At 38.3% G+C, this 23,238-nt stretch overlaps 1 protein-coding gene across 4 annotated transcripts in view; it reads left to right on the top strand.

Moving 5' to 3' along the window:
- DNAH8 (dynein axonemal heavy chain 8) overlaps positions 1–23,238 on the top strand; it is a 332,430-nt gene that overhangs the window by 194,330 nt on the left and 114,862 nt on the right. For all 4 annotated transcript variants that reach the window (XM_032862300.1, XM_032862303.1, XM_032862302.1 and 1 more), the window contains 8 exons: positions 200–363; positions 1,680–1,872; positions 4,388–4,510; positions 5,991–6,121; positions 10,502–10,655; positions 19,518–19,682; positions 20,712–20,938; positions 22,510–22,628. In XM_032862300.1, the coding sequence (XP_032718191.1) occupies positions 200–363; positions 1,680–1,872; positions 4,388–4,510; positions 5,991–6,121; positions 10,502–10,655; positions 19,518–19,682; positions 20,712–20,938; positions 22,510–22,628 (1,276 nt within the window). The remainder of the gene's footprint in view (positions 1–199; positions 364–1,679; positions 1,873–4,387; positions 4,511–5,990; positions 6,122–10,501; positions 10,656–19,517; positions 19,683–20,711; positions 20,939–22,509; positions 22,629–23,238) is intronic.

The raw sequence follows: 23,238 nt of genomic DNA, 5'->3' as shown, positions 1-23,238 counted from the left end.
AATTCTATGTTGGTTTATTTATGATGTGATTTTCTCATCAGCGCTGCAACAAAAATATAAATTTAATCTTGATTTATTTACTCAACTGATTTCATTTAAAATGAAATTTGTGAAATAAAGTAATTCTAAAGAACTGTTTTTATCTTTTAGTTTTATCTGTGAAGCACCTTGAGAGTAATACATTTTTGTCTATCTCTAGATAAAGATGCTGCCAACACCTTCTAAATTTCATTACATTTTCAATCTTCGAGATCTTTCCAGAATTTGGCAAGGAATGTTATCCATAAAAGCTGAGGAGTGTAATTCGATATCTATTCTCCTTTCACTTTTCAAACACGAGTGCAACAGAGTAATTGCTGACAGGTGTATATCGTAGCACTTGAGTTTAAATGTACTATGTAAAAAGTTGACGCTGTGTGACCCAATTCCTGCATTATCTACTCAAATAATTAGAGTATTGTCTTGATTTGCTCTGAGGCTTGTGAATCATTGATGCCATTTCCCACCTGCTGGTCCTCTTGAAAAACGTCCAGCCAGTCTACTTGAGTATTATCTCCATAACACAACTTTTTAAATCACCACATCATCTGATAACATTCAGAGGCGAATTTTAGTTATGTATATTTTCTAAAATGTTTGAGCTCCGTGTAGTTTTCACTTGGTGAAATCTGGGAACATAGGCTCAATCATAGTTCTGACCCTCCCCTTCCTCCTGTTTAAAAATATGGATGGTGATGCTGATCTCACAAAGCTGTAAGGGATTACCACAACATCACATACATACGTGGTTTTTCTCACATGTTGGTCACCCTGCTTCTCCTCTTCCCCCTCTGATACTGGTAGGTCTGAAAAGGACCTGTGCTGTGTGCTCACAAAACCAGAAAGTGGGCACTCGCCCACGACTGAATGTCAGTCTGCACTCCTATTGCAAATTTTGGGAACCTTTGACTCCACATAAGTGACTCATCTGTATTGTTAAAGAAAAAAATTATTCATGACACCTGTTCAAACAATAAGGCATACAGACTTTATTCAGGACTATTGCAATGGGTATAAGGACCACTGCGATGGGGTCTCCTGGGGAGAGAAATTGAGCTCAACTCCAAATATGACAAGGAAAGAATGGGAATTTATAGCCATGGAGTAGTTTAGGGGAGGTCGGTGGTTATAAAACTACTGAAAGGAAATATCAAGGGTAAGGGAGGAATTCTAGCTAAACTGATCTAATAGGATTCTTGCCGAAAACAGGCTAGGATGAATAGACATTACATGGGGAGGGTGGGGAGGGGTGATGGGACATGAGGAATTTGGTCAGATATTGGAGGGTGATCAGATCATGGGGAGTGGGAGATTCCGGGATTAAACCCACTTGACAGGATTCTTGGTACAATTGGGTAATGCAAAGAAAGACACAGAAGTCCAAAAGCCAAGGCCTAATTGGGAAGAGGATTCAGAGGAGACTAAGATTTCGATCAAGGAGAGACTCTTTGCCAGTATTTTCTTTAAGTAATACTCAGTGTTATAACTCTCTTGAATGGAGTTACGTCCTTTTCTGTCCCCCTGTTCTGAGGAGTCCGAGGTGCAGGATTGGGCCTTAAGAGGTAGAGGGAGGTCAGGCACGTTCAATTAGGAAAGGTGCCTTCATATTTTACGTATTTACTCCTGTATTTCTCTCCCAGATTTATAACACCTGAAGATGAGCAGTGGTTTAATATCCATCTTATTCGAGCAGTTGAAGAGAATATTAACCCAGATGTGACATCGTACATTCTTCCTGAACCATACTTTGTGGATTTCCTCCGTGAGATGCCTGAACCAACTGGTGATGAGCCTGAAGACACCATATTTGAAGTGCCCAAAATTTATGAACTGGTATTTATTTTCCCCTTTGAAAAGAGCTTTTCAATCAGTCACCTAACTGTATATTTCTCAGCACCCTGGAGTCCTACCATGGAGTTGGAACTTCTGCATTAGTTATATGTTGGGATTCATATCCAAGTAAAATATTTCAGTGTAATTTAGGAAGTAAAACATTTCAGTGTAATTTAGGAGCAATCCCATTAAAGTCAGGTATAAGACAAGGATGCCTCCTATTATTGCTACTATTAAGTATGGTTTTGAAAGTTCTAGGCAATGAAATAAATGACAAAAAAAGATAGAAAAAAACAAAAGTATTGTGTGCAGGTGTGAGGTGATTATCTCTTAATATAATAGAAAAGAACTGAACATCTGTTTTAACTACTAACAGTTCAGTAAGATGACCAAGTGTGATACAAATATAAAACTCAGTAACTTCCTCGATGTGAAAGGCTGGCAAGTTATGGTTGTTGGGCCAGATCCAGCTCTCTGCCTGTGCTTTGTGAAATTTGTGAGCTAGGTAGGGTGTTTACATTTTTTATACGGGTGGAAAATCCAAAGGAGAAGAATATGGTGGGACATGTGAAAATTATATGGCATTCAAATTCAGCATTCATAGGCAAAGTTGTATTGGAACCCAGCCATGTGGATTTGTTTCCTTATGGCCCAGGACCACTTCTGCACTATGAGGGTGGAGGGGAATAATTGTGACAAACCATATGGGCCACGAAGCTTTAATCCTGACCTTTGCGGAAAAAGATTGCCAACTCTTGCCAACAATCGTGCGAAAGAAACTATAATAGGAAGGTACTTCATTTAACAGCAACAAGTATGTAAAACATCTAGGGATAAACATGATAAAACTTGACTTGTTTAAGTCAACACATCATTCTCCCTAAATTAATGTATAGGTATGTATAATTAATGTATAGGTAATGTATAGATTTCATGAAGTTTGAACAGGACTCCAAAAGGACTTTTTATCCCTCTGAGAGAGAGAGAGAGAGAGAGAGCATACACATGCATGCTTGTGTGGGTGGGGGGGACAGGCAGAAGGAGAGGAAAAGAGAGGATCTTTTTTTTTTTTTTTAAGATTTTATTTATTTTTCTGAGAGAGAGAGAGAGAGCGAGAGCGAGAGAGAGCATGAACAGGGGGTAGAGAGAAACAGGCTCCCCACTGAGCAGGGAGCCTGATGTGAGGCTTGATCTCAGGACCCTGGGATCATGACCTGAGATGAAGGCAGATGTTTAACCAACTGAACCACCCAAAATCTTAAGTGGGTTCCACGCTCAGCACAAAGTCCAAATTGGGGCTCAATTCCAGGACCCTGATATCATGACCTGAGCCAAAACCAAGACTCAGAGGCCCAGCTGACTGAACCACACAGGTGCTCCCCCCAAAAGGATTTTTTTTTCAAGATTTAGTTTACTTGAGAGAGAGTGAGAACCTGGGGGAGGAGCAGAGGGACCATGAGAGAGAATCCCAAGCAGACCCAGTGCTGAGTGCAGAGCTGATGTGGGGCTCAATCTCACAACACTGGGATCATGACCTGAGCCAAAAGCAAGAGTTGATACCCAATTGACTGCTCCATGCATGTGTCCCCCAAAAGGTTTTTTAAGCAGGGTCACAAACAAAGTAATTCTGAAGTGCATGTAGGTCAATGAATTAAAGGGAGAGAAAATATTTGCAAAACAAAGTATTTACTTCGAAACTGTTTGACTACATCAATGATGTAAAACTTGTGTGTTATTTTAAAATCCATAAACAATATTAAAAAGCAAATACAAACAGAAATATTTGTTACATTCCAATGGTAGTTCCCATGGGTGGGAGTTGGCACTGGGGTTTCTGAAGGGGAAGGTCAAGGAATGATTTTATGCTGGCAACCAGCTAATGCTGTTAAGTTTCAGACCTCTGATAATGGAAGTAACTTATAGTCAACCAATCCACGAAAGATGTTTGGAAGTCCATTAGGTTTTTATTTTTATTTTTTAAAAGACTTAATTGATTGGGCCCCTGGGTGGCTCAGTCATTAAGCGTCTGCCTTCAGCTCAGGTCATGATCCTAGGGTGCTGGGATCGAGTCCCACATCAGGCTCCCTGCTCAGCAAGGAGCCTGCTTCTCCCTCTCCCACTCTCCCTGCTTTGGTTCCCTTTCTTGCTTTCTGTCAAATAAATAAATAAATAAAATCTTTAAAAAAAAAGACTTCATTTATTTATTTGAGAGAGAGTGAGTGCAAGAGAGGGGAGGAGCAGAAGGGAAAGAGGAAGGAGGGAGAGAGTCTCAAGCAGACTCCATGCTGAGTGTAGAGTCTGTTGCAGGGGTTGATCTCACGACTGGAGGTCACGACTGGAGATCACAACCTGAGCTGAAACCAAGAGTTGGCACTTAACCTAACCTAACTGAGACACCAATGCACCTCTCCATTAGGTTTAAAAAAAAAATTAGAATTACTTTTGAGAGCCTTTACAATTGCTGCTTTCATAGATTTTGGTTCTTAAATATTTTTCTCTCTCTCTTTTTCCACAGGTCCCATCCTTTGACTTCCTGTCTGAAAAACTCCAGTTCTACCAGAGACAGTTCAATGAAATCATTAGAGGAACATCTCTTGATCTAGTGTTTTTTAAAGATGCAATGACTCATCTTATTAAGGTTCTAACTATTGACTATATGTTGATATAGGTAGATCATGTAAAAACTGGGTAAATTGCATAGACAGATGTTTTGAGAGAAGAAATATGTAGTTTCAGGCAGTGTATAGAAGAATGTCTGTAGACTGGGCTGTTCACTGTCTCAGAAAACAAAGGCTTAATCAGAAACCCCTTAGCTGAATCCATCTACATGACAGCAGATGCTTTTCAAGGACAAATTGATGGGTTTTTGTATTCAGAGCTTTTGATATGTCCAGAGTTTTTCCTTTCTGGAAAGTAAGCTAGAGAACCCTGTGAACATGTAGTCCAATTGTATTTTGGTATAATGGGAATCCTGTTCCCTTCCCTGTAGCAGAAAAGTTGATGCTTTTAAAAATGTCAATTTCATGATTGGCTTACAGATCATGGGCAAACTGATGAGGAAAGAGTAAGGTGGGAGCACAGGACTGGTATAAAAACAGAAACCAATTAGATAATAACACCCAAAGGAGCCATTTGTATCATGTGTAGATTGAAAAGGAGTTTCTACGGGAAGTCCGAACACAGTGTCAGGAGGTTTGATAAAGAGGCAGTTTGTTCTGTGTTTATTATATTTTGTCTTCCCCAACCTTGGTGAATTTCCAGATGTCCTAGGGCTGTTTCACATCTATCCACGTCACAAGTAACTATTGCGTACTCACTGTGACAAGGTCTCGGAGGCCTGGGACCCCCCAAGTGGTTAACATATTAAAAAATATAATGATAGAATTAATACCTACCACCGTGTTACTATCTGCCATCTGTCAAATTTCCATTTTTTTTTTAAAAAAGCGCTTTTTAGTGATGATAATGAAATTAGTGATCCAACTAGACTTTCATCTTAATCAGCGGCATTAACGTAAAAGGCAGTTTTTAGCAATGTCTTCAATGGCCTGTGTAAGATGTGAGCCACAATTCCAGTCTTATCCTGATCAAGGAAATCAGCCATAGAAAAGCTACACAAGACTAGTCTAAGTCGTTTTCTACAAATGCCTTCCTGCCTTTCTTATAAGTAGAATTTGGGTACTTAAAATTTTTTTCATTGGCAGAGATACAATAGAGGTAATACTCATTGTAGAGCAGGGTGTCTATCTAGGTTAGTGTGTTAGACTACAAGCGGATAATCCAAACCTTTCTGTGGATTGGAAAGAGTAGCTCCGTCAGGCTTTGTGTCCGAAAATAATAAAATTAAAAATTACGCACACACACGTACAGAGAAAGTGGCTTTGAAATAGGAGATAGGAAAGCCAATTTGTTCTCTCTTTCATGATAGGCAAGGAAAGAATTTGAGTTGACTAAATCAATAGGAGGCATAACTTTAAAAAACTCTGGACATATCCCATTAAAGGAAAAAGTCCAATGTAGTCTGCACGCGTGCATTCAAAATTTTGACTCATGTAGGGCAAGAAAATGTGAACAGTTGAATTCTATTTGTAAATATATACCATTTTATTCCCAAACAGATTTCACGAATAGTTCGAACATCCTGTGGAAATGCGTTGCTGGTGGGTGTTGGTGGTTCAGGAAAACAAAGTCTTTCGAGATTGGCCTCTTTTATAGCTGGTTATCAAATATTTCAGATTACATTAACCAGGTAAGGTGAAACAAAACCCAGAAATACATTTTTCTATAATTAATTTCTCTGAAGTAAAGTGTTCACTTGAAAAATATGACAATTTGGTGTATCTTTTAAATTAAATTTTTATGTAAGTATAACTTATTAAGGAAATGTACGGAAATCATGGGTGTCACAAAGTACGTACACCTCAGTTGTTAGTCTGCAGATGAAGAACTAAAATATCAGCACCCCGGAAGTACCCCTCAAGGGTTGTCCAGTCATTACTCTCTTAAGGTTAATCATACTCTGGCTTCTAAACCCACTTAGTTTTACCTATTCTTGAGCTTTCTATCCATCAAATGCTATGGGATCGACTCTTGGGTCCAGTTTGTATTGCCTGCATAGTGTTTGGGGGTTTCATCCATGGTGCTGCATGTACCCATGGTTTGTTCATTCTTGTTGCTGGACAGACCTCCACTTTCTCACATTTTACCACAATTTGTTACCTGTTGTGCTACTGATAAACATTTGTGGGGATTTTTTGGCAAGTAGAGCTGTAAGGAGTATTCTTGCCCATGACTGAGTACACTTCTGGAGATAGAACGGCTGGGTGTGGAGCGGACATATATTTAGTGTTCGTCCCCCTGAGGAGTTGTTTTCCACAGTAGTTCCACCTACACTTCCACCAGCGGTTCATGAGGGTTTCAGTTGCTCTGCATCCAGGAGCGCTTTCGGCACCATGAGTCTTTCTCGCTTGAGCAGTGCTGGTGGATGTGTAGTGCTATGTCTCGGTGCCTTCTGTTTGCATTTCCCATGGCTAATGTTGAACCCATTTTCAGAACTTACTGGCTGTTTGGACAGATCTGTTTTATGTCCTTTGCTTATTTTTTTCCCCAGTTAGGATGTGATTCTTTCTCTTACTGATTTTTAGGAGTTCTTTATATGTTTTAGATCTAATTCTGTTGTCAGAATGTATATTGCATGTATCTTCTCCAAGTCATTGGCTTGCCTTTTCACTCCTGGTGGATCTTACTTTTTTTTTTTAAGATTTTATTTATTTATTTGAGAGAGAGCGAGGGAGCATACTCACACGTGTGCCTGAGTGGGGGAAGGGGCAGATGGAGAGGGAGAAGCAGACTCCTGGCTGAGCTGGGAGCCCCCACTTGGAACTCGATCCCAGGACCCTGAGATAATGACCTGAGCTGAAGGCAGATTCTTAACCACCTGAGCTACCCACATACCCCTTAGTAGATCTTACTTTTATTATTATTATTATTATTATTATGTTTTTATGTATAAATTACATTTTTTATTACATTCAATTAGCCAACTTAAGTTACCAAATTTTTTTCTTTTAGTGTTCTTTGTATTCTGTTAAAAAATATTTGTTTACCTTTTTTACCTATGAAGATATCACCTGTGATTTCCTTCTCATTTACAAACAAATTGTGCTCTTTCTACATTTAGAACTATAACCCACCTAGAACTTATTTTCTTATAAAATCTGAGGTAAGAGTTAAGATATAGAAATAGATATCCAATCACTCTCAACTCCATTATTGACAAGGTCATGTTCTTCCTGACACATTTCAGTGTCTTTGCTTCCCCATCAATCAACTGATCACGTCTTTGACTACAGTCTGTTCCACTGATTTATCTATCTTTGTACTATTACCAACTGTTGTAATTACTGTAGTTTTAATATATTTTGAACAATTTTGTTGTTCTTCAGGATCGTCTTGAACATTTGGCCTTTTGTAGTTCCTTCTAAATTTTAGGTGACTTTTTAAATTAATAATTTATACAAACTACTCTGCTGCCAAATAGATAAAAAAATTTAGTAAGGTCCAAATGACAAGAGCAGTTAAAAAAATATAAAGCATTAAATATCTAGAGATTAATTAAATTAAATCAGCTGTCAACATTTAAAAATTGAGAGATTTCACATAAAAAATGGATTTCGGACTTCTTTTCACACAGTTGGAAGATCTGGCAACACTGTGTCTACATTCCCAGGTAGCTGGGTCTGAACAAAATGACTCCTTAGGTGAGACATACAGTCCTCCAGTTTACCAGAGTGTTGACTGTATTTTCTTGTTTTCTGTTTTCTTGATGCTCTGGAACTAGGGTCTTGCTGACTGCCCCTCCCAGGGCAAGCCAGTTCTTTGAGACAGCAAATGGCTTGTTCCAGTACTGTGCCTTCCGTAGGTAAACCAACCAGTCCAGAGGTCCTACTCCGAACTACCCCATCTATCTGGCTTTCTCTGCAGGGAAGCAGTATTGCTCTGCCCTAATCACCCCAGAGTCAAGGACCAGTAACTAGGGACAGCATCTGTGCCCCAGAGTCCATTGAAATGATTCAAACAAGCCAGTCCTAAATCTGCTTAGCCTGCCTACCTTTGACTTTCTCATGGAAACCACAGTTAAGCCTGTTGTCCATGGTTCCTCTCACTCCTTCCACCTCCTGACTGACCCTGGTGCTTCCCCAGGCAGCCCTATGTGGTGCAGAATATCCCCTCCTGTTTCTTGGTGTCTGTGAGTATAAGCTTCTTCCTTCATGGCAGTCCTTTCCATGTCTGTGTCTCTTACCATACCTGACGAAACAAATCCTGGAAACATTTTAAAACAGCAGGGAAGATGGGAGTAGAGTGGAGTCAGAGGGGAAATTTGAAGTAGGACCTCATAGTCCCTAGTATATTGGTAGGACTTAGTAACTGATTGAATATGGGGTAAAGAAGAGGAAATAAGGTCTAGAAGGACACACCTAGTCTCTCTAGTGGTATTTATCACACTGCACTCTAAAAATGCTTGTTCAGTCCTCTGTCTCTTTCACTGGGCTGTAAGCAACCTGCAGATGGACCATCGTAACCTTTGTTTTATCTACCATTACTATCAAGTGGGTACTTTTAACCGACACCGTAAAACTATCTGTTGAACAAAATAACAGTTTTGTGGGGGGGCGGGTAAAAGGAGAATTCAGTCAGTACATGGGGAGAGTGAAATGTTTGAGCACACATTTTCCATAGTTCATGGTTGTGGAGTTCAGGAGTGGGTCCTGGAAATGTCAGCACACATGTCTCACTGGAGTGAACACATACAAGGTAGTAAGGAGTACGAGTAGGGTGTGTAGCTAGAAGAAAAGATAACTGAGGGAAGAATGCTGGGGTCTCCCAACACAGAGGAAGGGGACTTGCTTGCAATGGAGAATGAGCAGAAAAGGCAAGGCGGGGAGGAAAAAATCCAGAGTGGTTTCCAGAAACCAAACTACATCTCAGCAAGCCATCTTACCAGTTTCTCCTAACGAATGTCCGCCCCTGCTTGGCAATTATTTTAAAAGGCATGTATATTCTCCTTTCAGTGGAGTTCCTCTTGCCCAAGTCTACAAGACATGTTACTGTAGTGTCCCTCAGAAGGGGGTAGCTGCTTCTCCTACTTGAAAATCAGCTCTTTATTCATTCAAGTGCACTTAAGCCAAATCATCTCTAATGCCCACAACAGCCTTTACAAACAGATACTATCTTCATTTTGCAGAGGAGGAAACAGAAGCTGAGAAATGTAAAGGAACATTTCCAAAGCTGCAGAATGGGGATTTGAACGCAGGTCCTTCTGGTTCGAATGCTGGTAGTCTTTCCACTAGAATCTATGGCTTACATGAAACTCCCTGTGACTTGCACTGTACAACCTCCTTCAAGTGAAGATGTCTGTGTTGTTAATTTACTCATGAGGATTTATGCACAACACTTCAGAAAATGTCTGCTTTATTTCTGCACATCACCTCATCTCCAAGAGCATGTACATTCAACAGGAAACAGAGTAAACAGAAAAGCAAAGACTAAGATCTTCTTGTCATAATCTGTAACTACATAATTGTAACATTTCAATTATTTATATCACATTGCATATGCATATTCTTCTGTAGGCTGTCTCTGTATTTAGCCACTTAATGAGATACACAAATTACCACTATATATAATTTATCGCTAATTTTATTTATAATTTATCTTGACTTTCTTACCAATCCACACTCATCCAAGTTTCAGATTAGTTTTAAATGTTTTACATATATTCACTTGGGGCAAAATCTGTTGTGGAAGACTGTCAGCTTGCTGAGAATAAAGTTCCTATCTGAATTTTTAATTACTCTTCATGAGTCACTTCTAGTAAATTCCCATTTCTCCCTTCTCAAGTTAAATAAAACATACTTGCTTTGAATGATAACATACAACTATTTCACTCTAACCTCTGTGTTTTTTTTTTAGCAGCTAAGCTTATTTAATACTTCTTGGAGCAGGTGCAGAGTACACTCTTATTATCATGGGTTATATTGTCTTTTGAAACACTTATGACTATATATATAATATATATATTATATATATATAAAATTTTTAATTTTAAATTTCCTACCACCTTTTTTAGGTCTTATAATGTGAATAATCTAACAGATGATTTAAAATATCTGTACAAAGTTGCTGGTGCTGATGGAAAAGGTATCACCTTCATCTTTACTGACAATGAAATAAAAGATGAGGCATTTCTGGAATATCTTAACAACCTGTTATCTTCAGGGGAGGTAGGTCTCAAAAGTAGAGAAAAAGCTCCTATTTTTAAAAAATGTAAATTATATTTGAACAGAAAAAGCATCAACCCTTCATAAGTGAGGCCACTTAACATACATTTTTCATTTTAGAAAGGATTCATGTATAAGACATACTAGATTTTGTTTAAAACAACCTGTGAAATTTATGCTGCCCACATCCAGGGTTTGTTTTTTTTTTTTGTATGCATTGTTCCATTTTAAATATGGTCGCTTACTTATTTAGTCAGTCTTCTATTTGGTCCTGTAATTTATTTTAGAAGAATCAGAGTATGTATCTGATAGTCAGGAGTATAAAAGAGATGAAAGAGTTCTGCCAGCTCTAAGTAGATGATGTTTGTGTCATCTCTTCTGACACCACCTTTGTCAACACTCCCATGACCACTCACATGCTTTGTGCTTCATTAGAAGGACTCACGGGACTCAGCAGACAGTTGTACTCCTGTCTAAGATTTATGACAGCAGCACAGCAAGGATTCACAGGCACATCAATGCAGAAAAAGGCACATCAGGTGAAATCTGGAGAAATTCATGCTTCGTATGTTCTCATCAAAAAGGTGATACTGGATGTGAGTCCCCTCCAGTGGTGAAATGCAGTCACTCATGCACTGTGTTTCCATTCAGGGAAGCCTGTGGGAGATTCAGAGTTCAACAGTTTTATCAGGGGCTGGTCTGGTTGTCCCTCCCTGCCTAGACACAGCTGCCAAAATTCCAGACTTCCCAGAAGGAAAGCAGATGCTCACCATGTATCACAATGTTTGTATAAAGAGTCCAGGCACAGAACAACCTTTTCAATTAGTAATAGAGAAGACATTCAAAAACCAAGTTCCCAGAGGGTGGCCAAGTGCTAGCCATCCAAACATATGCTTCTCAAAATCTGACCCACTGTGTTAACTCTTCCTTGCCCCATGGTGTCTATCAATGCTTGCTGCTGCCTGAGCGCCTTAACTCCCTCAGAGAGAGGACTTCTGCAAGATGGTGGCACAGGAAAATCCTGAGTTCACCTCCTCCCATGGAAACACCAAATCTACATCTACATATGGATTATTTCCCTCTGAAAAAGATCTGAAAACTAGATAAGCTGCAAACCCACATGAAGATAGGTAGGAGAGGCAGAGACACAGTCTTGCCAAAGACCTCACCCTCATCATAGTGACGTGCAGTAGGGAGGGCTCTCACAAATTTGGAGGAGTGATGGGTTGGTGCCTCACATCAGGCACCCCAACACCTGGAACATACACCAGAGAGAAAAGCCCTCGAAATGTCTGGCTTAGAATACCAATGGGGGAAAAAAAAAAGAAAAAAAGAAAAGAAAACCAGTAGGGCTGACATTCAATGACCCAAAGTGCTATAAGAAACTGAGATTCACTACTAATGGGCTTCCATATAGTCTTACCCCTAGACCCAGCAAAACAAACAAGCAAACCAACCAACAAACAAAAAACCCCAGCACTTTGAAAGTGCCTAGATCATATGTGAAGAATCATTTGCTAATCTTAAAGTATCAACTGGAGGCGGACAGTTGAAACTCTCCCCAGAGATGGAAGTTGCTGGTGGATGCCAGTTTTGCACTTTCTACCTACCCTGCTTGCACAAGTGAGCAAGCTGGGACAAAGCACCCTACTGTCACCATACTAAGATAGGCTGGGGCAAGTGAGTGTTCAGTACTATTCTGCCACCTTGTTGAAGTTGGAGAGCGTGGGTTGCAGCAATCCCTTGCTCACTGGCTGGGGCAGGTGAGCATGAATGTGGAATTCACCTATTTCCTAGGTAAGGTCAGCAAGCATTGGGTGGTTGAGACACCCCCTTTCCTTGGCTGGGGCTGGCAAGTGCAAAAGGAGGAAACATTCTTCCTCTCTAGTCTAAAGTTGGTGCATACACTTGGACAAGGCACTCAGTCTCTGCAGTCTTGAAGCCCATGGAAGCATGCAGTTAAAACATTTTTCCTACTGCTTTTCTGAAGCTGGCAAGTATACCCCTCTTACACATTCTCCAGCTGCCTAGTTAAAGCCAGCAGGCATGGGCAATCTACATGGGGATGCCCCTTGATTGCCTGATGTTGGTGGCCAAGGGGACTGACATTCCTAAGCTCCACAGGAATGTAACATTTGGAAAGACAGTTTTTGGAAGACCACCACACCCAGGACACTGCACAGATGAAGGACTGTAACACAACCCCAGTCTTCCCGTGAAAAAGCTTATTTATTTAGCTTGGAGCTTCCACAAGAGGGACAGGCTTTCAGTTTCCCACACATCTAAAGGTTGAGAAGACATTCAAAGGGAATGTAAGCAGGAAGACACTATCCTTCCACAACCCCTTGGCCTTACTCTAGTTCAACAAGACCTCCTGGGAAGGAGTTTATGTATTTGTCTGGAGCCCCAACTTTTGTGATTTGGAGAGATTTCCTAGTTTGAGGACAGCAGGCATTATGACTGTGGCCATAACAGGACTGTATGTATTTTCATACTTTAAAAACTGTTGCCAGAGGGTCTACATTCCAATCAACCCGAAACCAGGTACTAAATGAGCTTCCTCCCCCTTGGGACACTGACTGGTTTTGGTGCACCCTCAACAACAGGGGCATATCAACAATAAATCAGGTGGTTTGGACAATCAAAAAGTTTTGTCAGACAACCAAGAGCTAGGGCAATGTTGAATGAGAAGTTCCATCACCTACATAAGGCTACTTCTTCAAGACTGGGAGAGGTAGCTGTTTTGCCTCATAGAAACAAACACAGAGAAAACAAAAACAGACACAGAGAGTCAAGCAAAATGAGGAAACAGAGAAATATGTTCCAAATGAAAAGCAAAAGCATCAGAAAAAGACCTTGATGACAAGGAGATAAGTAACCTACCTGATAAAAGATTCAACGTAATGATCATAAAGATGCTTACTGAACTCATAAGGGGAATGGATGAACACAATGAGAATTTTAATAAAGATATTGACAACATAACAAAGTACCAAATAGAGGTTACAGAGCTGAAGAATTACAATATAACTGAACTGAAAAAAATACACAGGAAGAGTTCAACAGCAGACTGGTAGAAGTGAAACAGATCAACAAGCTGGAAGACAAAGAAATGAAAATCAGGGCAGCAAAAAGAAAAAAAATTAATGAAGATAATGTAAGAGATATATGAGACAATAGCAAATTGAATAAAAGTTGCATTATGGGGGCACCAAAGGAGAAGAGAGAGAAAAGGGGACAGAAAACTTATTTGAAGAAATACTGGCTGAAAGTTTTCCTAACCTGGGGGAGGAAACAGACATCCAGGGCCAGGAAGCCTAGAGTTCCAAATAAGACGAACCTAAAGAGATTCATGTAGGGACACATTATAATTAAAATGTCAAAGGTTGAAGATAAAGAGAGAATCTTAAAAGCAACAAGAGAAAAAATTGTTATATAAGGGAAAATTCCTTAAAGTTATCAGCTGATTTCCCAGCAGAAGCCTTATAGGCCAGAAGTGAGTGGCACAATATATGCAAAGTGCTAAAAGGAAAAAAAATACTTCCAATTAAGAATACTCTATCCAGGAAAGTTATCATTCAGAACTGAAAGAGATAGTTTTTCAGGTTAGTAAAAGCTAAAGGAGTTCATCCCTACTAAACCAGCTTTACAAGAAATGTTAAAGGAACTTCCAAAAAAAAAAAATGGCACTAATTAATAGCAAGAAAGCACAGAAAAATAAAAATCTCACTGGAAAAGATAAATATATAGTAAAGGAAATGTGTTAATCACTTAAGAAACTACTAAAACTACTATGAAGGCAGTAAAGGTAAAGGTGATAAAATTAACTAAAACTATAATAACCAGTTAAGGGATATAAAAAGTTGTAAAGTGTGACATTGAAAACATAAAACATGGGGGAAAGTAGTAAAACTGAAGAATTTTGGACTGTGTTGAAATTTAAGTTTCTATCAAATTAAAATAGAGTGTTAAATATATAAAAATGATAAAGTGAACCTCGCAGTATCAACAAAGCATAAACTTATAGTAAATGCTTTAAAGAAAAAGAGCAAGGAATCAAAACATAACACTGAAGAAAGTAGTCAAACCAGAAGGGTTGAGAGAAAGAGAAGAAGAAAGGAACAGAAAGGAACAATGAAAGCAGCCAGAAAACAATTAACAAAATGGCCCTAGGTTACATACCCATCAAACACTACTTTAAATGCAAGTGGACTAAATTATCTAATCAAAGACAAAGAGTGGCTGAATAGATTAAAAAAAAAAAAAAGACCCATCTATGTGCTGCCTACAGGGGACCCACTTCAGAAGTAAGGACACAGAATGACAGTGAAGGGACAGAAGATATTCCATGCAGATGGAAATGAAAAGATAGCTGGTATAGCTGTATTTAAATCAGACAGAACAGACATTAAAACAAAGATAGTAACAAAAGACGAAGAGGGCACTATATAATGAAAAAGAGTCCATCCAGAAAGGAGAATATAACATCTATAAATGTATATGAACCAAACATAAGAGCACCAAAATATATAAAACAAGTATTAATATATCTAGAAGGAGAAACTGATAGCAATGCAATAGTAGGGGACTTTAACACCCCACTTAAATCGATGGATAGATCATCAAGATAGAAAATCATTTAGAAAATACCAGCCTTAAATGATTAGCTAGACCATGTGGATTTAATAGATATACATATAGGATGTTCTATCCCAAAACACTCTTCAGTGCGCATGAAACATTCTCAAAGATGGATCACATATTAGGCCACAAAACAAGTCTTAATGAATCCAAGAAGATTGAGATCATATTAAGCATCTCTTTAGACCACAATTGTATGAAACTAAAAGTCAGTTATACGAAGAAAACTGGAAAGAATACAAATAAGTGGAGATTAAACAACACGTTACTGAATAATTACTGGATCATAGAAGAAGTCAAAGGAGAAATAAAAAAATACCTAGAGACAAATAAAAACATATATGACATGCCAAAACATGCAGTGTGGTAAAAGTGGTTTTTAGAGGGAAGTTCATAGCAGTATAGGCCTACCTCAAGAAATGAGAAATCTCAAATAGAGAATTTAACTGTGCACCTACAGGAACTAGGAAATGAAACAAAAAGCCCAAAGTTAGTAGAAGTAAGGGAATAATAAAGATCAGAGTGGAAATAAATAGAGACTAAAAAGACAATAGAAAAGATCAATGAAACTAAGCTGCTTCTTTGGAATGATAGGCAAAATGGACAAACCTTGATCTAGACTAAATAGGAAATAAAGAGGGAGGACTCAAAATCAGAAATAAAAGAGAGGAAGTTACAATTGATATCAAAGCAATACAAGGAGTCGTAAGAGACTACTGCAAAGCATTCCATGTCAGCAAATTAGGTAACCTAGAAGAAATGGATACATTTCTTTTTTTATTAATTTTTTATTTTTTTATTAACATATAATGCATTATTAGCCCCAGGGGTACAGGTCTGTGAATCATCAGGCTTACACACTTCACAGCACTCACCATGGCGCATACCCTCCCCAATGTCCATAACACAGCCACCCTATCTCTCCTCCCCCAACTGTCAACCCTCAGTTTGTTTCAAGAGCTTTAGAGTCTTTTATGGTTTGTCTCCCTCCCAATCCCATCTTGTTTCATTTATTCCTTTCCTACCCCCCAAACTCCCGACATTGCCTCTCAACTTCCTCCTATCAGGGAGATCATATGATAATTGTCTTTCTCTGATTGACTTGAAATGGATACTAGATGGATGGATTTCTAGAAACTTATAATCTTCCCAGACGAAATCATGAAGAAATAAGAAATTATTCTGAATAGACTGATCACTAACAAGGATGTTGAATCAGTAATCAAAAATCTGCCAACAAAATTCCAGGCCCAGAGGCTTTACTGGATAATTTCACCAAACACTGAAATAAGAGTGAGTACCTATTCTTCTCAAACTCTTCTAAAAAATTGAAGAGGGGGAACTCATTCTCACTCTTCCAAACTTATTCTACAAGGACAGGCTTACCCTGATAGCAAAGCCAGACGATGATACCAGAAGAAAAGAGAATTACAGGCCAATATTCCTGATGAAAATAGATGCAAAAATCCTCAATAAAACAACAAACTGAATTCAACAATACATTATAAGGATCATACACAGTGATCAAGTGGGGTTTACTCAAGGGTTGTGAGGATAGTTCAACATCCACGTCTACCAACACAATATATCACATTAACAAAATAAGAGATAAAAATCATATCATCACAACAGATGCATAAAAAAGCATTTGACAAAATTCAACATCCATTTATGATTAAAAGCTCTCAATAGTATGGAATGGACAGAGGAAATATACCTCAAAATAATAAAGACCATGTATGACAAACTCACAGCTAATATCATACTTAATAGGAAACTTTTTCTTAGGGAAGATGAAATAAAAGTCATCCAAGTTGGAAAGGAAGAAGAAAAACTGTCAGTATTTACAAATGACATGCTCTTAGATATAGAAAATCCTAAAGATTCCACCAAAAGACTGTTAGAGCTAATACACAAATCCAGTGAAGTTTCAGGATACAAGAATAAAATACAGGAATTGGTTGCATTTTTATGCACTAATAATGAACTGTCCAAAAGAGATATTAAGAAAACAATGCCACTTACAATTATATCAAAAAAAAGAATAAAATACCTACAAATAAATTTAATCAAAGAGGTAAAAGACCTTTACACTGAGAACTATAAAATATTGTTGAAAGAAATGAAGAAGACACAAATACATGGAAAGATGTTTTGTGCTCATGGATTGGAAGAATTAATATTGTTTAAATGTCCATACTATCCAAAGCCATCTACAAATTCAGTGCAATAGCCATCAAAATTCCTGTGGCATTTTTCACAGATACAGAATAAAGAATTCTAAAATGTATATGGAACCATGAAAGACCCTCAATAGCCAAACAATCTTGAGAAAAAAGAACAAAGATGGACATATCATGATCTCTGATTTTTTAAGTTATACTGCAAAGCGATAGTAATCAAAACAATGTGGTATTGGCTTAAAAATAGAAACATAGATCAACAAGACAGAATAGAGAGCTTAGAAACAAACCCACATATATACGGTCAATAAATTTATGACAAAGGAGCCATGAATATACAATGGGAAAAGGACAATCTCTTCAATAAATGGTGTTGGAAAAACTAGACAGCCACATGCAGAAGGAGGAAACTGTACCACTACTTTACACCATGCACAAAAATTAACTCAAAATAGATTAAAGACTTAAAGGTAAGACCCAAAACCATAAAACTCCTAAAAGGAAACATATGTGGTAAGCTCTCTGACATTGGTCTTAGCAATGTTTTTATGGATGTGACTCCAAAAGCAAGGGAAACTAATGGAAAAAGAAACAGATGGGACTATATCAAACTAAAATGCTTATGCACAGTGAAGGTAACCATCAACAAAATTAAAAGGTAACCTACTAAATGGGAGAAGATATTTGCAAGTTGAATATCTGATAAGGGCTTAATATTCAAAATATATAAAGAACTCCTCCAACTCAACAACAACAACAACAACAACAACCCCAAATAATCCTATAGATTATAGATCAGAGGATCTGAATATATATTCTTCCAGAGAAAATATACAGATGGCTAATAAGCACATGAAAAAATGATCAACATCATTAATTGTCAGAAAAATGGAAAACAAAACCACTGCAAAATAACATCTTACACCTGTCAGGATGGCTGTTATCAAAAAGATAAGAAATAAAAAGTTTTGATAAGGATGTTATCATGCACTGTTGGTAGGAAAGCAAACTGATGCCGTCACTTGAAAAACAGTATGGAGGAGCCTCAAAAAGTTAAAAATAGAACCACTGTGTGATCCAGCAATTCCACTACTGGGTAGCTAGCTGAAGAAAATGAAGACACTAATTCAAATAGATATATGTACCTTTGCTCATTGTAGCAATATTTACAGTAGCCAAAACATGGCAACAACCCAGATACCATAAGTGGATAAAAGGATAACGAAGATATGGCATGTGTATATACACACACACACACACACACAATGGAATACTACTTAGCCCCAACAAAAAATATAATCTTGCCATTCGTGAGCACATGGGTAGAACTTCAGAGTAGTAAGTTAAGTGAAATAAGTTAGAAAGAGGCAAATACTGCATGCTTTTTTAAATATGAGATATCTAAAACAAAAAACCCTCTATATCTCCTAGATAGAGAGTATAGATTGGTGGTTGACAGAGGGAGGGGAACTTGCTGGGATGGGAGTGGGGGAGATGAGCAAAGTGTATCAAAAAGTACAAGTTATGAAATAAAGCTATAAAATAAAGAAGTCATAGAGATGTAAGATATAGCTTAGGGAATGTAGTCAATAGTATAGTGTAACTTTATAGGGTGACAGATGGTAACTAGACTTAATATGGTGATCATTGCCCAGTATATACAAATGTTGAATCACTGGAAACTATTATAATATTGTATATTGATTATACATGAAAAAAATACATATAGTAAAAAATTACCTCAGACCCAGAATTGGGACGGTCCATGAATCAGAGAACACAGGGCATCACTGGACATTCTAAAGAGATTATTGGGATGCTAGGGAGATACTTTTTTGGTGATAGCTATTGGAGCAAAGGGAAACAAAATTTCCTCCTGATTAAACTGCCCAATAACAAGTTGTATTCTTGGTTATCTCTGGCAAATGAGGGATTTTGACTGTGGAGATGCAGAAAGAAAATATGAGAAAATATGACATGTGGGGGGCGGGGAATTGGTGTGGGGAACTTACAAAGTACGAGTCTTGTCTGTTCCTCAAAGATCTCCAATCTGTTTGCACGAGATGAGATGGATGAAATCACCCAAGGTCTGATATCAGTGATGAAGAAGGAAATGCCTCGCCACCCTCCTACCTTCGATAATCTGTATGAGTACTTCATTTCAAGATCAAGGAAGAACTTGCATGTTGTTCTCTGCTTTTCTCCAGTGAGTTGTTACTTTATATTTACGTGGGAGGAATTATTTGTTGAAATGTACTTAATAGTTTACCTTCTCTGATGAGATGATTTGCTCAGAAACTAACATTTGTCACACTGAATTGAAATCAACACTTCATTACCACCAGTCTCTGCGGGAGGCAATCTCATACCAAAGTGTAATAATTTAAAATATTCATTTTATTAGATATTATTACATAGCCTACAACTTCCATTAATTGCCTAGAGATACAGATCACTTGAATTGTAAGGAATTTGGTGATCTTGTCCAGCTCTTCCTCCAATATAGACATATGATCTAGAATGTTCCTGATGTAGGTTTGAATATCCCTAGCACACTGTATTATCCAGTAGAGTAGCTAATAGACATGTATGGCCATTTAAATTTTGATTAGTTAAAATGAAGTAAAAATAAAAATTCAATTCTTCAGTCCCATTAGTGCTATTTCAAGTGCTCAGTAACTACGTGTGGCTTGTGGCCACCATACTGGATGGCACAGACACAGAACACTTCCACAATCCTGGTTGTATCAGGCAGCTCTGCTCAGCGGGTCTCATTAACTTACAAGCCAGCCTGCTTAATTTTAGATAGTCTAATTCCCAGAGAAGTCTTCTATGGGATGAACTGAATTTTGTCTCTGTTTTTTTTTCCCCTGTGATTCTGTTTTGGCTTGTAAAATGAATCCAATCCCTCCCTGCCCCCCATACCTAACTCCTCATATATTTAGAGAAAGTTTTTGCAGATTCCCAAAGTTGCTTCCTTTGTGGACCAAACACCTCCCACCCCTTCTGCTATTCTCACTTGTCCTCGTGTCCAGGGCTTTCACCGTCCTTGTCATTTCTCTTTAGAAGAGTCTTAGTTTGTCACTTTCCTCTGAAAGGTAACTTTTACAATCCAAGCCAGTAATGCCAGATCTAGTCTTCCGTCAGGGAATGGTGTGGAGGAACGGTGTGGATCTCTCGAACGGAATCATCATCACTCTGTATGTCTGACGCTTTCTGACTTTGTTGTCAACAGGTTGGCGAGAAGTTCCGAGCCCGTTCTTTGAAATTTCCTGGCTTGATATCAGGTTGCACCATGGACTGGTTTAGTCGCTGGCCGAAGGAGGCCTTGATTGCAGTGGCCTCCTATTTCCTTTCAGGCTATAATATTGTCTGCTCCAGTGACACTAAAACACAGGTTGTAGAGACAATGGGCCTCTTCCATGACATGGTCTCCGAAAGCTGTGAAAATTATTTCCAACGGTGAGTGGCTTTCCCTGAGGTCTGGCTGCAGCACCAGAGTTCACTTCAGAGAGGAATTCTGTCAGCAGCCAGATCGATTGTGTACAAGGTCCCAGCTGCACTTAGATTTTTTTTTTTTTTCTGGCTTTGATTTTCTAGTGATTATGTATTGAAATCAGGATAAATCAATGAGACTTCAAGATGAACTAGTGTCCATACTTAAGCACCTCTTTCCCTCCAGGCCTCAAAGGAGCAGATGCTTAATGAATCACTTTATTTCCTTTGCTTAATTTCTTTTTTTGAAAATGACTTAACTAATTCCCGATAAATTATTTAAAATTAGTTTCCTACTCAAATGCATTGTTTATTTTAATTAAAGAAGTACACTGTTTTAAAGTTTCACTATTGCCTGATGTTAAGGGACATTTGGGTTTTGTGTTTGCATTTCTTAGTCTTAGCAATGTTTTCGTGCCAAATAATTTTAATTAACTGCAGGAGAGTCCTTTGGCTAAAAGTAGCAACAGTGTTCACATGTGAAAACTGTTGTCAGCAGTTCAAAAATACAACTTCTTCCCCTCCCAAAGCTTGATAGCCACTGTGTACATTTGATAGATGGTAATAAAGGTGGACCAAAATAATCGTTGGGCTTCTGGAGGCAATGAACCTGCCAGAAGGAATTTTTCCAGCTAGAGAGTCTAAGTAACACTTAGAGGTTCCTATCTCGTAGAAGGATGTTTATCCTGGACCCTATCCCCAGAAACCCCCCCTCTTAAATAGTTCTGGATAACCACCCTCCAGATCCTTTTGGTGGATCCATGTGTGTTCTTACGCTTAGCAAGATTTTCCTTCCATTTAACTTGAACTCCTTCTGCCACTATCATCTGTGGAAAGTTTTACCTTCTTACAGCTACAAAAACCTGTGTCTTTATTTTTGAAAAATTTGGTGTATTTTCCAAAATTCTCGTATCCTTTTAGTTTGGAGAAGTTTATTCTGAACGTGCTATTTATCAAATGCTTAAGTGCTTGTCACATATATGTCTGAGTCCTTAAAATTTTTTTAATGTTAAAAATCTTCAGGGGTGCCTGGGTGGTTCAGTGGGTTGAAGCTTCTGCCTTCAGCTCAGGCCATGGTCTCAGGGTCCTGGGATCGAGCCCCACATCGGGCTCTCTGCTCAGGGAAGAGCCTGCTTCCCCCTTTCTCCCTGCCTGCCTCTCTGCCTACTTGTGATCTCTGTCTGTCAAAAAGGTGGATAAAATCTTAAAAAAAAAAAAATCTTCAGAACTCCAAAAGTGAAAAATTAATTAAAAGATAAAATTATTTTATAGTATGTGAGGAGCTCTTCTTTGACTTGAGTTTCTCCCGTATAAAATTATTCCTTTTATTTAATTCTACCATTAAATAGAATTACTGTACTAAAGCCACAGTGAGTTGAACACTTGAATCAAGTGTGACCATTCAGTTCCTGCCCTCCCGCTAGTGAATCACCCTTCAGAATTACACTGATTCCACAGTGGGAAGAGTGTCTGTAGGATGCTTTCTAGGTATAATCAGAATGATAGAGATGAAGATCATTTTTACGTTCTATTTTCAGATACCGCCGAAGAGCACACGTGACTCCCAAGTCTTATCTCTCATTTATAAATGGTTATAAGAACGTTTATACTGAAAAGGTGAAACATATCAATGAACAAGCTGAACGCATGAATATTGGTAAGCAGAATGGGATCTTTTTTTTTTATTTTTTTAAAGACTTTATTTATTTATTTGACAGCTAGAGATCACAGTAGGCAGAGAGGCAGGCAGAGAGAGAGAGGAGGAGGAAGCAGGCTCCCTGCTGAGCAGAGAGCCCGATGCGGGGCTCGATCCCAGAACCCTGAGATCATGACCTAGAGCCGAAGGCAGAGGCTTAACCCACTGAGCCACCCAGGTGCCCCCAGAATGGGATCTTTTAAGGGCTTCTTGATAGGATTCCATATATATATCCACAGATTATGCATATATATATACATATATATATATATATATGTATATATATATATGGAATATATTGGAATCATATGGTTTTGGGGGGAAAGGGGAAACACTCATCTGCACATTTCCCAAATTCCATGGTCAGTACTCCCAACATGGCTGATGAAACACACCATTATATGGAAACAATATGTAATATATTTAATGTATATATGTATATATAATATGCTATATGAAATAATGTAATACATATGTAATATTGCATATATGTGTATATTATTGTATGTATGCATATATATGTAATGTTAATAATATTATATATATTACACTAGTTGATATTGTGTTTGAA

The sequence above is a fragment of the Lontra canadensis genome, unplaced genomic scaffold (genome assembly GCF_010015895.1).
Source record: "Lontra canadensis isolate GAN:19392208 unplaced genomic scaffold, GSC_riverotter_1.0 scaffold23, whole genome shotgun sequence".
Lineage (NCBI taxonomy): Eukaryota > Metazoa > Chordata > Mammalia > Carnivora > Mustelidae > Lontra > Lontra canadensis.
Note: the sequence above shows the minus strand (reverse complement) of the source record. Positions and strands in the feature narration are given on the sequence as shown.